General features: G+C 46.6%; 5 protein-coding genes across 9 annotated transcripts; 2 read left to right on the top strand and 3 right to left on the bottom strand.

Annotated features, from left to right (window-relative positions):
• Positions 1-41: 41 nt before the first annotated feature.
• LOC128264717 (uncharacterized) lies at positions 42-1,943 on the bottom strand. Of its 3 annotated transcripts, none has more exons than XM_053000356.1 (4): positions 1,614-1,943; positions 1,222-1,560; positions 478-611; positions 42-414 (listed from the first exon to the last, which is right to left on the bottom strand). In XM_053000356.1, the coding sequence occupies exons 1-4, from the start codon at positions 1,728-1,730 to the stop codon at positions 204-206; spliced, it is 801 nt and encodes a 266-aa protein (XP_052856316.1). In that variant the 5' UTR covers positions 1,731-1,943; the 3' UTR covers positions 42-203. The 3 variants fall into 3 exon arrangements, with proteins under 3 accessions (XP_052856316.1, XP_052856317.1, XP_052856318.1); XM_053000357.1 differs by having other exon boundaries at positions 1,626-1,943; XM_053000358.1 differs by lacking the exon at positions 42-414 and having other exon boundaries at positions 520-632.
• A 76-nt stretch (positions 1,944-2,019) lies between these two features.
• LOC128264713 (apoptosis-inducing factor 3) lies at positions 2,020-8,761 on the bottom strand. Of its 3 annotated transcripts, XM_053000350.1 has the most exons (4): positions 8,603-8,761; positions 8,275-8,361; positions 8,064-8,197; positions 2,020-4,040 (listed from the first exon to the last, which is right to left on the bottom strand). In XM_053000350.1, the coding sequence occupies exons 3-4, from the start codon at positions 8,128-8,130 to the stop codon at positions 2,326-2,328; spliced, it is 1,782 nt and encodes a 593-aa protein (XP_052856310.1). In that variant the 5' UTR covers positions 8,131-8,197; positions 8,275-8,361; positions 8,603-8,761; the 3' UTR covers positions 2,020-2,325. The 3 variants fall into 3 exon arrangements, with proteins under 3 accessions (XP_052856310.1, XP_052856309.1, XP_052856312.1); XM_053000349.1 differs by having other exon boundaries at positions 8,275-8,761; XM_053000352.1 differs by lacking the exons at positions 8,064-8,197; positions 8,275-8,361; positions 8,603-8,761 and adding an exon at positions 6,653-6,789.
• LOC128264716 (uncharacterized) lies at positions 4,226-5,204 on the top strand. Its single transcript, XM_053000355.1, has one exon. It carries the CDS (start codon positions 4,241-4,243, stop codon positions 5,057-5,059), a length of 819 nt encoding a protein of 272 aa, XP_052856315.1. The 5' UTR covers positions 4,226-4,240; the 3' UTR covers positions 5,060-5,204.
• A 2,225-nt stretch (positions 8,762-10,986) lies between the features above and the next one.
• Positions 10,987-12,174, top strand: LOC128264714 (RNA 3'-terminal phosphate cyclase). Its single transcript, XM_053000353.1, has one exon. It carries the CDS (start codon positions 10,987-10,989, stop codon positions 12,070-12,072), a length of 1,086 nt encoding a protein of 361 aa, XP_052856313.1. The 3' UTR covers positions 12,073-12,174.
• On the bottom strand, positions 12,065-13,174 carry LOC128264715 (tRNA (guanine-N(7)-)-methyltransferase). The gene is made up of 4 exons (XM_053000354.1): positions 12,947-13,174; positions 12,472-12,886; positions 12,317-12,418; positions 12,065-12,251 (listed from the first exon to the last, which is right to left on the bottom strand). The coding sequence occupies exons 1-4, from the start codon at positions 13,090-13,092 to the stop codon at positions 12,147-12,149; spliced, it is 768 nt and encodes a 255-aa protein (XP_052856314.1). The 5' UTR covers positions 13,093-13,174; the 3' UTR covers positions 12,065-12,146.
• Between the last annotated feature and the right edge of the window lie 923 nt (positions 13,175-14,097).

The following is a 14,097-nucleotide window of genomic DNA, read 5'->3' as shown; positions in this document are numbered from 1 at the left end:
CTGCACCAATCCAATCACTTGAATATGCACTTGGCCATGGATTTCTGGTGCCTTTTTTCATTGGTATTTTATTTCAATCATAAAATAGACGTTAGCGAACACTATTAAAAATACAAAATCTGATGGGCAGCTGGTCACACTGTTGGCCATCAGGGCGCGTGAAGACAAATTCGCGGGGGAGACAATCAGGACAAATTGAAGTATTAATAGCCCGCCATGAACCAATTGATGGCATCCAACTTGCCGGAGGGATGGCCCAAACACTCCACACAGTTCCACAGGAATCTCATGCAGTGCCAGAGCCGCCATAGGATGGGGGGCACCTGTTGATCCTGGGCCTTTCGCAGCCGCAGCACCAGCTCGCTGAGCAGTCGTCTCCGTTGGACGCGTCGCAGCTTCAGCTCCAGGATGCGCCTGCCAAAGGAGGTGTAATTGGATTAGAAGAGTGGGCACGGGCACCACCAACGAATCACCAACCTCCGCAGCTGCGTGCAGGCGTTCTCGAAGTCGTTGATCCGCATCCTGGTCTGAATCAGCTCTTGACTGAGGTCAAAGGCCCGGCCGCACAGCATCACACACCGCGACTCGAATAGCTCCGATCTGTCCAGCGTCTAAGGTGAGAATAGAAGTTACTAACCAAAAAGGAAGCAAACTTCCCGCATCCAATGATAAAAATAATGTTATACCAAATAGGCCTATAATGAACAAAAAATGGCTTTAAAAAAATTATGGCAGAATAGCCGACCTCTACCCTACATACATGCATTTTACCCGATCATTCCTTTGGCAGCTATAGGATATTGTCGTCCGATCGGCTAGATTTTTTACATGATCAGTATACACATAACATAACGGAAAGAATATTTCTTCCAAAGTGCGGGAATAATCGGTATGGAACCATTTGGTCAGTATGACAAATATATGTCAGCTATAGGCTAAAGTCAAGCGATTTTGATCAAATCACGGGATAGGCTCTTAATTCTATAAAAACATAATTTGGGAAAAAAACCAGAAACTTTTAAAATTATAAAAAAAAAAAACAGCGAAATTAAACAACATTGACCTGATTGTTCCTATGGCAGCTATGGGATATAGAGGTCCGATCTATTTTTAAGTAACCGGACAGAAAGACATGGCCATATTAACACGCTCGGTCATGCTAATCAAAAGTATATATGTATACTTTATAGGGTTGGAAATGTATCCGTCACTATTTCTAACCTGATCTTCCAGCTGGCGGTTTCGCAGCTCCAGCTCCTGGTTGCGCTCCTTGGCCATCGCCAGTTTCTGGCCCATCCTGGCCGAAGCGGTCATCTGGTGGAAGAGCTCCTGTCGCTTGCATCCCAGCTCGCACTGCGTCACCCGGAGTCGCTCCTCGTGGATCTTAAGCTGCCCGTCCAGTTGTCCGTGCTCCACGATCAGTAGCATCCGGTCGACGTCCAGGCGCAGGTGACAACTCCGCACCACACTGGCAATCAAGGAGACGCCGGCGATGCACTGGCCCAGCGAATCGTTTAGGTTTCGTCGCTCTTCCAAGCAGAACAGCCGACGACCCGGAAGCTGCCCGCCAGCAAATGGGTAAGTTACACTCCAAACCAATGGCGGCCACATACCTTAAACCATACCAATTGCTGATTCCTGCCCAGCTTTAAGGTAAACAACTTAAGGCTTTCGGTCAGCAGGCGCCACGATTTCAAGGTTCGCTGAGGATTTCGACATGGAGAGGCCATTATTGATCGATTGGGTTGTGCGCTTAAAACTTGTAATTTCGACTTTCAACGCGAATATTTCAGTTATGCTGAGTAAAACCAGAATATATAAGAGCAGTTTGAGAGTTGTTTAGTATCAAGTGTGATAAACCCAGTCAAAATTTTTTAACAGGTTAATCAAAGTTGCTTTTGGTCCTTCAATAGTCTCAACTAGAACTAGATATCGAAAAAAATCTAGTTAATTACGTCCATGTCCAGAGAGATGCATAAACACAGAAATCACCAAACACGAATTTACAAAAATGCATAATTTAAACTGGAATCGTTAAAACACTTTATTTAGCAAAAATAATCCAATATGACTCAAAAAAATACATTGTGTGGCAAGGGCAGGGGAATAAAAAGCTTACATCTTCGATCTTTCAGAGCCAAAAGTGGCACCCGCGGCAGGAACTCAAGGAAGCTCCCCCGTACGAACTACAATTATAGATATACACAGATAGGTTACACTACACATCCCAAGTGCTTTGCATACGAGTATATATAGTGAATACTCAACGATTGCAATACAAATATAACAACAAATCTCAGAGATAATACACAAAAAGTTGATTATTTAGCGAACTTGGGGCAGGGGTTCGCCGAGCTTCTTGGTCCAGTCCTCCCGAGTGGCGGGATCGGCAATCTGGCCACGCCCCAGGCATTTGCCCTGCGAGATGAGCTCCGCAAACTGGGCCACAATGGGATCCCGGCCGCACGAGGCCACCGCCGTGACCGTGTCCGCCTCGTTGATGAAGTAGGCCACGAACTTGAAGTCCTCCATGCTGCCGTCGATGATGACGTCCTTGTAGGATCCGTGTCCGGCATACCGGATCCCCTTGCCGAAGATCAGGGTGAAGAAGAAGGGCACGGCCTCCAGCTTCTTCACGCCGCCGCACATGTTAATGGCCGCCACTCGTCCATGATATTGGGCCAGCTGGTAGTGGCCGATGTTCACGCGATCATGGGCCAGCCCGTGGATGTGGGCATTGGCAATGTCGCCGCCGACATACACATCGGGCACATTGGACTCCAGAAAGTCGGTGACGTCCACGGAGCCGTTGCGGTTGACCTTCACGCCCGACTTGGCCAGGAACTGGGTGTTGAGCTTGGAGCCAGTGCCCAGGATGAGCAGGTCACAGGGCAGACGTGTGCCGTCCACCAGCTCCACCTCAGTCACCTTGCCCTCCTCGTTGCCAAGGATCTGTGAGATGCCGCTCTCCATGCGCATCACCACCTTGTTGTCCTCGAAGAGCTGCAGCACCCGCTGGCCAATCTCCGCCCCGAAGGCGGCCTTTAGCGGGACATTCTCGCGACCCACCACCGTGACGCTTTGCACCTTGGAGACCAGCCCGGCTGCCGCCTCCAGGGCGATGAAGCTGGAGCCCAGACAAACGACGCGCGACTCGGGCGTGATCGAAGCCAGTATGGCCTTGGTGTCCGCCAGCTCGCGAACGGTGCGCACGTTTTCCAACTCGACGCCAGGAATGGGCGGCCGGAATGCGGAGCAGCCGGTGGCCAGGTATATCTTGTCGTACTTCACCACATAGCCATTGCTGCAGTGCAGCTCCTTCTGGGCCGTGTCCAGTTTGTCGGCGGAAACGCCCAGCCACAGCTCGATGTCGTACTCCTTGTAGAATTCCTCGTCGCGGAATCGCAGCTGCTCTATCTCGAGGCTCATGGACTTGGAAATCTTGACGCGATCGTAGGGCAAATAGTCTTCGCGGCACACGAAGATCAGGCGACCGGTGAAGCCCTCCTGGCGGATGGTTTCCACGGCCACGGCGCCCGATGGACCGCCGCCCACCACGATGTACACCCGCTGGTCCTCCTGCTTGCGTCGCACCATGTTCTTGAGTCGCTTGTTGTTGACCAAATCCGATCGCTTGGCCCGGAGCAACACCTGACCCTTGTTGCCCACCTCGACGCGATAGCATGGCAGGGAATCGAGTCCGGGGAAGTCCTCGATGTCACCCGTCTCCAGATTGAAGCAGGCGCCGTGCCAAGGACAGCGGACTCGACCCAAGCCCAGGGCCCCCGTCTGGAGCGGAGCTCCGTAGTGGGTGCACTTGGCTCCCACCGCTAGTAGGCGATCGTTTTGCTTGACCAGCAGCACGCGGGTGTCCTCGTCGAAGTCCACCTGCCGCATCTCGTTCTCCTTCAGGTCCGCCACATTGCAGTCCACGCGCACCGCACTGGTGTACTCGGAGTCCGGCGAAGAGGCTTCCGTCGACATGGTTGTGCTGGGACTCTGGGTGCTGCACTTGGACTGGTACGAACCCACGGCACCACCTGGCGAGGCCATCATGCAAAGACACAAACAAAGAGAAACGGCGATGAAAATTCAGATACAGATAACGGTCTAATGTGTAGATGTGTGGATGTGTGGCACATGAAAATTTTCCAGTTTTACTTTAGAGGTTCAAAGGAAAGTGGAGTGGCGCCGCTTGCTGCGCAGGTAGAATGTTCTAAATCTAAGGTCAGTCAAGAAAATGCCTCGCCCGCGTTCGGAAGTCTTTGTGGGACTGGGACTGGCACTGCTTACGATCCTGGGATCAGTCCTGGCTCGCTCGAATCTCAGCAGCTTGCAGGAACTGGAGCTCAGCTCGCTGCGCACCCACAAACAGCTTTTGCAGGCGGAGATTGCCAGGCTTTTTCTAGAGCAACCGCCTCGAGCGGAGACTCAACTTATGCTTGACGACCTGCAGCTGAGAGATCACCAATTGGGTCTGCAAATAGAGAACCTGGAGGGAATCTCCAAGGGCGAGACCACCCAGAGGCTGGCCATCAATCTGACCGCTGACTTTGAGCACCTGCAGCACAAGCTGGACGACTTAAAACGTCAACTTGAGCTGCTAAATGGACGGTTTGCCTCCCAAGGAAAGCAGCTGGAAGGACACTCAGCGGAAATAGCTCCGCCGGCGCCCTCCGGATTGGGATCCTTCCTCTGGGGACCCTTGCTAACCTTGCCTGAGTTTCCGCAGCACAGTGTGGTGGCCAGTGACCAACAACATAGCCACCATCAGCAGGATCACCAGCAGGACCAGCAGCAGGGATCCAGTCCCTCCATCATCAAACGTGTGCTGGACATGCTTAGGCCTTCCGTGGGAGTGGCCGGCCTAAAAAGCCGTTGGGCCGAATCAGAGAAATCAGCTGGATCGGCAACGACGAAGCCCGTCCTCCAGAAGCCCGTCCTCAGCGCCGAGGAGCTCCTCCCACAGCTGCAGGAGCAGCGCAGGTTCCTCGATAATGCCATTACCAGACTGGAGCTTCTGGCGGCCACCAAGGGCTCAAAAACAAAATTGAATTAATTAGGCGTTAATTAGTAATATAAGAATATATGAAAAACCCTGAGGAAAATACACGTTCAGATCCAGCAGCAAGAAGAAAGATAAAATACTCGTCACACAGAGGATAAATATTAATCAATTTATATTGCCAGAGATAAGAAGCTGTAGTATATCACCTTAGTAAAGTCACACACAATAATTAGGGAGATCTGATAATAATAATCGAGTGGGTTGTTCAACAATAATTTGTAACCAAAACATTATGGTTCACTTAAAATACATAAATAACGTATTTAATTCGCTTATAATAAAGTCAATGAGAAAAAAATAATAAATGGCATCGTTAAAATTCTCACACTTTTGGATCTAAAACTAAAATAAAAGGCGATTCAAATGAGAAATCCGTTTCAGAACTAGATATTTAATTGCACAAATTTTATTCGCAGAACAAATATTTGGACAAACGATGAGGGAAGGTAGCAGCTGCCTACTTTACCATCGATGGTTGCCCGGCCACAACAAAGCGGATCTAGGCGACCAGCGCCGATCGATTGACTCATCCGACCTACTTCAATGTCACGAAACCGAACCTTGCTACGTCATCAAGAAAAGTCAGAAAAGCCAGACGGTGAGGGAAACATCTATAAACCATAAGCGAAACACCTGTAAACGTGTGTTCCACTCTATTCTAGTCGGTTCTGATATGGCCATTATGTCTACATGCCCCTATCTCAAGTGACTGGCTTTATGATGTATGCATATAATATCGCTGATACGACCATTATTGAGCATCAATAATGGGGCTTTTTACGGTCGAGCGGGAAAATGCTCGTGTGGTTTAAACATTTGGAACCTCGACATGACATCAAACAACAAGAATAGCAAGTCATTCCAAATTCACATACAGTGAAGTAAAAAGTATGCTTTCATGATGAAAAAGAAGGTATGCTTAAACTCGCAATATTTCCCTTTAAATATTTAAAAACTTAGAAATGGCAACAAAACTATATATTTAATAAGAACTTAATCCATTAATTATAAATTCTAACGCAATCTTGAAATTCAATGTATATCCAAAGTTAATATGCTTTACAAGTCACTTTAGATTTTTCTAGGATATTCCTTAAGTTTCAAAATGGTTTAAAAATTAGTTACTTAAAGAAAAGAATCAATAGCTATAATTATAAAAAAATATATTTTAACTATTGTTTTTTTAGGAACATTTTAAAATATGTCAGATGGTTTGAAACTGTTACTTTATAATAACGTATTCACAGCGCATTGACAAACAAAGAACATGTTTTTACATTCTACATACATATTTCGAAATCAAAACTAACTGATTTGTTTTTGACTGCCTTCCTGCATATTTTAAATATACAAAATGAACAAAATCTTCGGCCCTGCACTGTATGTTTCTAACCTCTTTCAACTCTCGTTTCTAATTAGCAATAATATGCCATGCTAATTCCACAGTTGGGTTTCTCACAAACACTCGGACACGCATAAATAAAACCGGTTGGCCTTGTCCAATTCAAGTGAGTCAAAAGCCAGACCAAATAAAAATAATAACAATTGCATGAGAACAAGTTTCGCCAAAGTAATTATACTCACGAAATCAGGTAACAACGAAAAAGATAGGCCGAAGCTAAGAGAGTATTTGAACTGATTTTAAGAGCTGGCTAACACTTGAGCCCCGGCTGTTGACGGACGAATGAATCGGAGACTGCCGCCGGAGCCGCCAATTTAAGCGAACTGGAGGCTCTACGAAGAGCCCAAGAGAACGGAGAAGGCAATAGGCAAAGGCAAGGCGAAAATGGGCAAAATACCATGCCGATAGCGGTGACTAACAACAGCTGCGCGTACAGTGGATATCGATTAGCGAGAACCCTGTATTGTGACCCATAGGTAAGCTACTCTAAAACTGCTCTCCAATTTCGTAACTAATTTTAATTTACAAAAACCATTTGTCAGCTGGGATTTTGGGATTCGGTTTCTTATTCAAACATTTATGTAAGGCAAAAAGGTTTTTAAACGAAAATCCAGTTTATTTTATGGAATGTTCAGAAGTCTGTTTTTGATAATAATAATCCCAGAAGGCAATTATATATTTTAATACGCCACACGAGGATGGTCCTTGTTTTCGTGTGTTATGAAGGAGTGTTCCAAAGATCCCAAATATTCGGGTACTAAGAGCTCTCTTGCTTATTTGGGGCTTTATTTTAAAACTCAGTGATATATAAATATCTTATAGTCTAGAATTTGAAATATTAATTTTATTACCCTCGACTTGCCTTCCCCACATACCTTTCATCAGATTTACTGAAGTATCATACAGTTACAGTATCTTAAAGATGTGGATTTACATCACAATAGGTATTAACTGGTAACTGCTGTGGCCATGACGCAGCAGCAAAGCAAACGATTTGCGCGCTCCCGCTGTCCGTGCCTCTCTCTCTTTTTCTTAATCTTGGACTTATGCCGCTGAGACAATTATCTAAACCCCCCTCCCCCAACCCGGTAACGCCCCTCCAAAGGCGGGTCATTCCCATTCTCCCAACCACAATTTCTAAACATTTGGCCTTGTTTGATTGGTAAAAGGCACACGGCAATGTTGGATATCGGATCGTCTACGACATGACCACACACTTTTCAAATTACGGTCAGGACAAGATGGGATTCAGATAGTAGTACTGTGGAACTACTTTATAATCCAACTTTATATATTATATATCAAAAAGTGAATGTGTTCAAATTCATGGAAATCTAAAATATTTATTTATATTTATTTATTATTCATCTTAGTAAACAAATAACACTAGTCAAAACAATTCTTAAGAAAATCTTGCAGTTTCGTCGCAATTAAATACTTTATAAAAATGTAAGCCCCCTCTAAGGAATAACAACTGCCTGACGCACATTATAAAAAGTATAGATGAACATAACTTGGGTACAGCAAAAAATCTTATGTTTCTGTAACTTGAAATTTAGCAATTTAAAAGATATATGTCATATATGTAATTACCTGTAGATTTTTCTTTCTTGGGGGTGCTGCCAGTGGTTTTGTACTCCTTGCAGTTGATGGAACCCATTGTGTGTAAGCGGCGGTTGTGCAAAAAATTCGAAACCGAATGTGTGTTGACTCCTCTCAAATTTTGTCTGTTTAAAAATTCGTTTCGGAATTTTAAAGTTAATTTCTTTTATTTGCAACTTGCAGCGCGAACTAGCGTTTTTACCTGGGCTTAAGCTCGAATATCCTTAGAAGGTTTCCGATGCCACTTTGCGTGTGGACCAATTTTAGAGCTGCTCTATAGGGTTGCCACCTGTAAGTTGAGTCCGCAGTTTCAGTGTTTGTTTTTCCACTTATTATATATCTATCAATGCACTAAAACCCGTTATCAGTAAGTTCTTTTCACAAGCCTTAATAGTTTATTTTCATTAATTTTTCAAGTGGCTGACTCATCCGTTGATGGATATTCCCAAACGAATTCCTAAACGTTTTCGAGATGCTGTTTTTTGCAGAAGACGCACATTGTTTATCTGCGAATTCCCCGACGCACTCACCACTCTCACCAGTGGAATAACAATAACAAAAACAGAACAACTGGAAGCGCGTGGAACGAGAGAGCGTGCAACAGGTCTGCTGGGATAAATGGACCAAACGCGGGGGCGAGAGAGCGAGGGAGAGAGCAAGAGCAAGAGCGAGACACGTCTGACGCGCGTGAACTGCTAACCGCGTATGGCGCGCAACTTCAATGCTGGACTCGACTGGAACTGGAAGCTCTGTGCCTCCTTATCAAGTGTGCGCACAGTGGCGGTCAAGATGGTAGCACTGAACCGCAAGTACTCACATATTTACACTGTGTTATCTTGACGTCTGGCTAGCAGTATTTAAATATAATTTTCATACTATTCAAATCCACTCTAAAGTGATCTGAAAGATTACTGATTATCCCACTGGGTTATCTCAGCGTCTAGTTTCCAATATAAATTTCCAATTCTGCCACTACTTATTAATATTCAGTATAATGCTTCAATTTTTAGTTTACTCAGTAATCAATGGTTGAAACTGCAAGATTTCTGATTATCTCAACGTTTAGTTTTCAATATTCTTTTCAATTCGGGAACTACCTATTCAAATTCTCTCTAATGCGTCAAACCTTAGTTTAATCAGTAAATTGCAAAAATAGATGCAAAGCTTTTTTCTTTTGAAAGATTAGGATTAGTTGAGTTATGTTACCAGTTAACCCTTTATAATTAGAACAAAAAATATCTATTGTTATTTAGTAAAACAAAAAAGGTTCAAAGTCTGAGCTAGCTGTGGGAACACCGCAGTAGAGCAATAAAATTTAAGATACCATTGCAAATAGCTTTGAATTATAATCTGACCGCAGTTGTATGCTCCACTCCCAAAGACATACGTCTATGTGGTTAACTAGCAGAAAACGTCACGACCTTGCCGTACTTTGCAGCCATCCAATCTCTCCCACCTCCTTTATAACAACTTCCACACCCCTCACCGGCATTAATTTGGAATGGCTACCAAGCCACCAACAAGAAGTAATAACGAAATTAATACATAGCTTGGCCTTTGTCGCGTTGCAGACCAACGCACTCGGCGCCCAATCCACCTGTTGCCAGTGTCCACTGTGCCATAGTTAGTGCCGGCAAAATTGCATCACCAGCGGCGGATCTAGAACATGAACAAAACGGTGTTTTGATTGTGGTTTCCATGACTCCTCGAGTGGAATAACCGCGCTGAGTAACCCTTGTCGCTAATTGTCAGTCAACTTGTTCATAATTAATTAGAAAATGTCCGTTTTTTTAGAGAGATGCAAAGACTTGTTGATAAATGTTTAACTTTACTGTACTAGTGATACTGGTTATGTATCTTTGCAAAATAAGAACTTTATGAAAATCATTTTTTGCAAAATGTCGCATTATATATGTTTACAATACATTTCTTTTTTTTAATGTTTTCTGGGTATCAGAAATGTTATCTAAATTCTTTGGGAAGTGCCTCCGGTATTTTAAGTTTAAATCCCTTCTTACAAATGTCATGTATACTATCTGCATCACTGTCCTAAGCCCTATTCCGTCAATGTCATCTATAGTTGATGACACTTGCCAATTATGGATTCCACCCAGTTTTATCAGACTCTAAAGTTTATATATAATCAAATGACTGTCTACACTTTCTTAAACTAGTGCATTATAAATAAAGAATTACAAAACTACTTAAGACCTAGATTAATTATCACAAAAACTTAACAATTATTTTTATTACTATATTTATAGATATTCCCCATTATATTTTGAATGTTTCTACTTTGACCACTGTTCAGGATTCCAATGGAAGGAGAGCCAAACTCGGACGCTGTGCGATTGCTCAATCGGCAAGTGATTCGCCGTCGAACCACCAACGCTACGTTAATAGCAGTTAAACCACTGGCCGGAGTAGATAATTACCGTGGCGATGGCACGTCAGAGATAAATAAATCTCCTAAAGGCGGCACGTACTTGCATTAGTGCACATACGGATAACCACACATAAACACAGGCAAAACACAGTGCCTGGTGTGCTACTTACACAGCCATTGTTTAATAGTTGCTTTTATGTATATATATATACTATATTATTCTTTGAATATGTGAAATTACATTAATTCTGTTTTGTTTACAGCTGGTACAGAGTGACCGGTCCAGTTCGAAAAAGAGCGCGCTTTATGTGGGACCAGGGACCAGTCTACGGTGGTGGCAAGGCATTTATAGGGAAAGAAGCGACGGGCACACTGCCCAATCAATTGGAAACGCCGGTCCGATTGGAATCTAACAAAGTTAAATGGATCTGTTAATCTCAACCCCTGGCATTCCAGTCGAGTCATTCTGGTGACAACTTGCAAGAAAAGCAACTGGAACTTCCTGCCTATCAAAAAATCTACTGGATAATGGACGCAAAGGACTTTGTAGAGATCGATGGCTCCTACTTGGAGGGCGGCGGACAGGTGCTGCGCAACGCCCTGAGTCTCAGCTGCATCCTGGGCAAACCGGTGCGCGTGGTCAAGATCCGGGCCAATCGTCCAAAGCCGGGACTCTCGCATCAGCACCTGCATGGACTGAACCTGCTCCGGGACATCGCCAACGCGGATGTGGTGGGCAACACTCTGCTCTCCACCGAAGTGGAGTTCACGCCGCGCTCCATTGGCGGGGACACATACCACGTGGACACGCAGACGGCGGCCAGCATCACCCTGATCTACCAGATGGCCCTGCCCGTCCTGCTCTTTGCCGGACGCCCTTCACGCCTCTACGTGTCCGGAGGCACAAACGTGGCCTTCGCCCCCCAGGTGGAGTACATGGAGCAGGTGCTGCTGCCGAACCTAAAACACTTTGGGGTGGGCTTCGATCTCCAAGTGCAGCAGTACGGCTTCTATCCGAGCGGCAAGGGCAGCTGCCAGTTGGACGTGCAGCCAGTGGAGAAGCTGCTAGCCGGTCAATTCCTGGACTTCGGCCACCTGCAGCTGGTCAGCGGAGTAGCCTTCTGTGCCGGCCGCCTGCCCAGGACCATTGCCACGGACATGCAGCAGACGGCACAGCGCGAGATCCACCGCCTGTGGCCGCACCAAATGTGCAGCATCGAAGCAGTGAAGCATCTGCCGGAGAAGGCTCGCCAAAACGGAGCCGGCATCCTGATGACGGCCCACACGTCCGGCGGCTGTGTCCTGGGCTCCGCCACGCTGGGCGAGAAGCGGGTCGATGGGCGCTTGCTCGGCTCGGACGCCTCCTGCCAGCTGGTCGAGTACATACGCAAGGAGATCTGCGTCGATGCCCATATGCAGGACCAACTTATCATCTACATGGCCCTCGCCGTAGGCCGCTCCAGCATGCGCACCGGGCCGCTGACCAATCACACGCGCACCGCCATCCATGTGGCCGAGCAGCTGACCGGCGTCCAGTTCGACGTGGAAGTGGAGTCCTCCGGCCAGACGCTGGTCACCTGCGAGGGTCTGGGACAACTCAACCGGATGCTTTAACAATCTGGGACTTTAATCTACGGCAATCTTAATCATAGTGTCTAGACATGTGAAGAATATACGATGTGCGAGCCCTAGAGGCGCCGGAAAATGGCCAGGAAATGATCGCCCTTGTTGCGCACCACCTTGGCGCCCTCCTCACTGCTCTGGTAGAGTTTCGGGGTGATGGGATCGGATTCCTGTGGGTTGAAAAGGGGAGCATTACTTTGTGATCGAGCTGCCGGTGGAGCTACAGTTGACATACCGCCTCCTCCTCGGTGAGGCGCTGGTAGAGCGGATGCTCCTCCATGTGCGCCACAATCCACTTGTGCAGGTCCTCCACGTCCGTCATGGTGTACACCAGACCCTGGGTGGGAATATGGTTACGCTGTTTACTCTTCGTTTGTGCCCAAAACTCACCCCCTTCCTCAGCACATAGGCATACTCGGAGAGCAGGGCCTGGTTGATGATGCGCCACTTGTGCTTAGCGCGCTTGAAGTGCGGATCCGGGTAGAGGAAGAACATCTTCTCCAGCTGGCCCTTGGCGAAGTAGTTGGGCAGATACTTCATGGCATTGGTGCGCAGGCAAGCGATGTTCTGGTACGACGCCCCCACAGCGCCGCTCTTGTGTCGCAGCGCCGCAATCCGGTCCACCACGTAGTCGGACACCTTCACGCGGATCTCCATGCCGATGGAGAGCTTCTCGGGGAACATCTGGCCCAGAGTGACCAGGAAGCCGCCATAGCCGCAGCCAATGTCCGCGAAGCTCACCTGCTGACCCGGCTGGATGCTCGGATAGAGCAGGCGCCAGTCCACATCTTCCGGACGGGCGGGACTACGAAAAATATTGGATTTAAACGGCCTCCCGCTTCCGCATTCACCAGGTTCTACTCACTAGTCGAAGCTGTGGTCCGCAATGGGATTCGAGTGCGCACGCTGGCGGTAAAAGCGCTTCTGCGGCAGTCCGGTTACCGCCGACGTGGGATCCAGTACATCCGGCTTCTGCTCCCGATCCTGTGCCTGCCCACCGGTGGTCACCATAGCTTGAGCGGAGTTAGAGGCAATGACTGAGAGAGCGGGCAAAACAGCACGTTGTGGTCGCTGCGAGACGTCCGTCAATATACTGAAAATATACTTTTTGGTATTGTAAGGGGCATTCTCACGACTTACTGTTCGCCTGGTGCTTGAAATCTGAAATCTCACAATTTCCTTAGCAAAATGCATTGCCGCCACATTGTGGCTCTCTCAAATTCAAAGATTTCCTGATTTCAGACACCAGGCGAATATAATCAGTAGCAAGCAACAGCTGGTAATTTTAGGTAGCATCTATAACGGTTGTCTTTTTTTTAAATGGCTGCCAGGAGCATGTTCCCCTCACCGATTAACCCATAGGAGCTCGGCGTTTTGGAAAACAACCGTTGCTTCTCAATTTAACGCCAAATAGAGATGGGCAAAATTCGTGTTTCATTGTTCGTGTCACGAATTTGGCACGTTAGGCACGAAAAAGAACGAAATCCCTTTGTATTTGTTGGTGGAGTACTGAAATAAATTTGCAAGCCCACATCCCTAGCAATACGAAATAATTGCTCGTTGGAAACCTGTTGGGTGTTTCTGTTCGCCTGGTGCTTGAAATCTGAAGTCTCACAATTTCCTTGACAAAATGCATCGCCGCCAAACTGTGGCTCTCTCAAATTCAAAGATTTCTCGATTTCAGACACCAGGCGAACATAATCAGTAGGAAGAAACAGCTGGTAATTTTAGGCAGCATCTATAACGGTTGTTTTTTTTTTAAATGGCTGCCAAGTGCATGTTTCCCCTCACCGATTAACCCATAGGAGCTCGGCGTTTTGGAAAACAACCGTTGCTTCTCAATTTAACGCCAAATAGAGATGGGCAAAATTCGTGTTTCCTTGTTCGTGTCACGAATCTTGCACGTTAGGTACGAAAAAGAACGGAAGCCCCAAGTATTTGTTGTTGGAGTACTGAAATAAATTTGCACGCCCACATCCCTAGCAAAACGAAAAAATTGCTCGTGTGAAACCTGCT

This window comes from Drosophila gunungcola, unplaced genomic scaffold, assembly GCF_025200985.1.
Source record: "Drosophila gunungcola strain Sukarami unplaced genomic scaffold, Dgunungcola_SK_2 000076F, whole genome shotgun sequence".
NCBI lineage: Eukaryota > Metazoa > Arthropoda > Insecta > Diptera > Drosophilidae > Drosophila > Drosophila gunungcola.
The sequence above is the reverse complement of the archived record's forward strand: the minus strand, read 5'-3'. Positions and strand labels throughout refer to the sequence as shown.

Coding starts and splice junctions, on each gene's coding strand:
- LOC128264717 (XM_053000356.1), bottom strand. CDS start 1,730: ATGGCCTCTCCATGTCGAAATCCTCAGCGAACCTTGAAATCGTGGCGC. Junction 1,561..1,613: donor AGCAATTGGTATGGTTTAAG/GTATGTGGCCGC, acceptor GCTGGCGGGCAG/CTTCCGGGTCGTCGGCTGTT. Junction 415..477: donor GCCTGCACGCAGCTGCGGAG/GTTGGTGATTCG, acceptor CTCCTTTGGCAG/GCGCATCCTGGAGCTGAAGC.
- LOC128264716 (XM_053000355.1), top strand. CDS start 4,241: ATGCCTCGCCCGCGTTCGGAAGTCTTTGTGGGACTGGGACTGGCACTG.
- LOC128264713 (XM_053000349.1), bottom strand. CDS start 8,130: ATGGGTTCCATCAACTGCAAGGAGTACAAAACCACTGGCAGCACCCCC. Junction 4,041..8,063: donor CAAGAAAGAAAAATCTACAG/GTAATTACATAT, acceptor TGGCCTCGCCAG/GTGGTGCCGTGGGTTCGTAC.
- LOC128264714 (XM_053000353.1), top strand. CDS start 10,987: ATGGACGCAAAGGACTTTGTAGAGATCGATGGCTCCTACTTGGAGGGC.
- LOC128264715 (XM_053000354.1), bottom strand. CDS start 13,092: ATGGTGACCACCGGTGGGCAGGCACAGGATCGGGAGCAGAAGCCGGAT. Junction 12,419..12,471: donor CCTATGTGCTGAGGAAGGGG/GTGAGTTTTGGG, acceptor ATTCCCACCCAG/GGTCTGGTGTACACCATGAC. Junction 12,252..12,316: donor GCCTCACCGAGGAGGAGGCG/GTATGTCAACTG, acceptor TTCAACCCACAG/GAATCCGATCCCATCACCCC.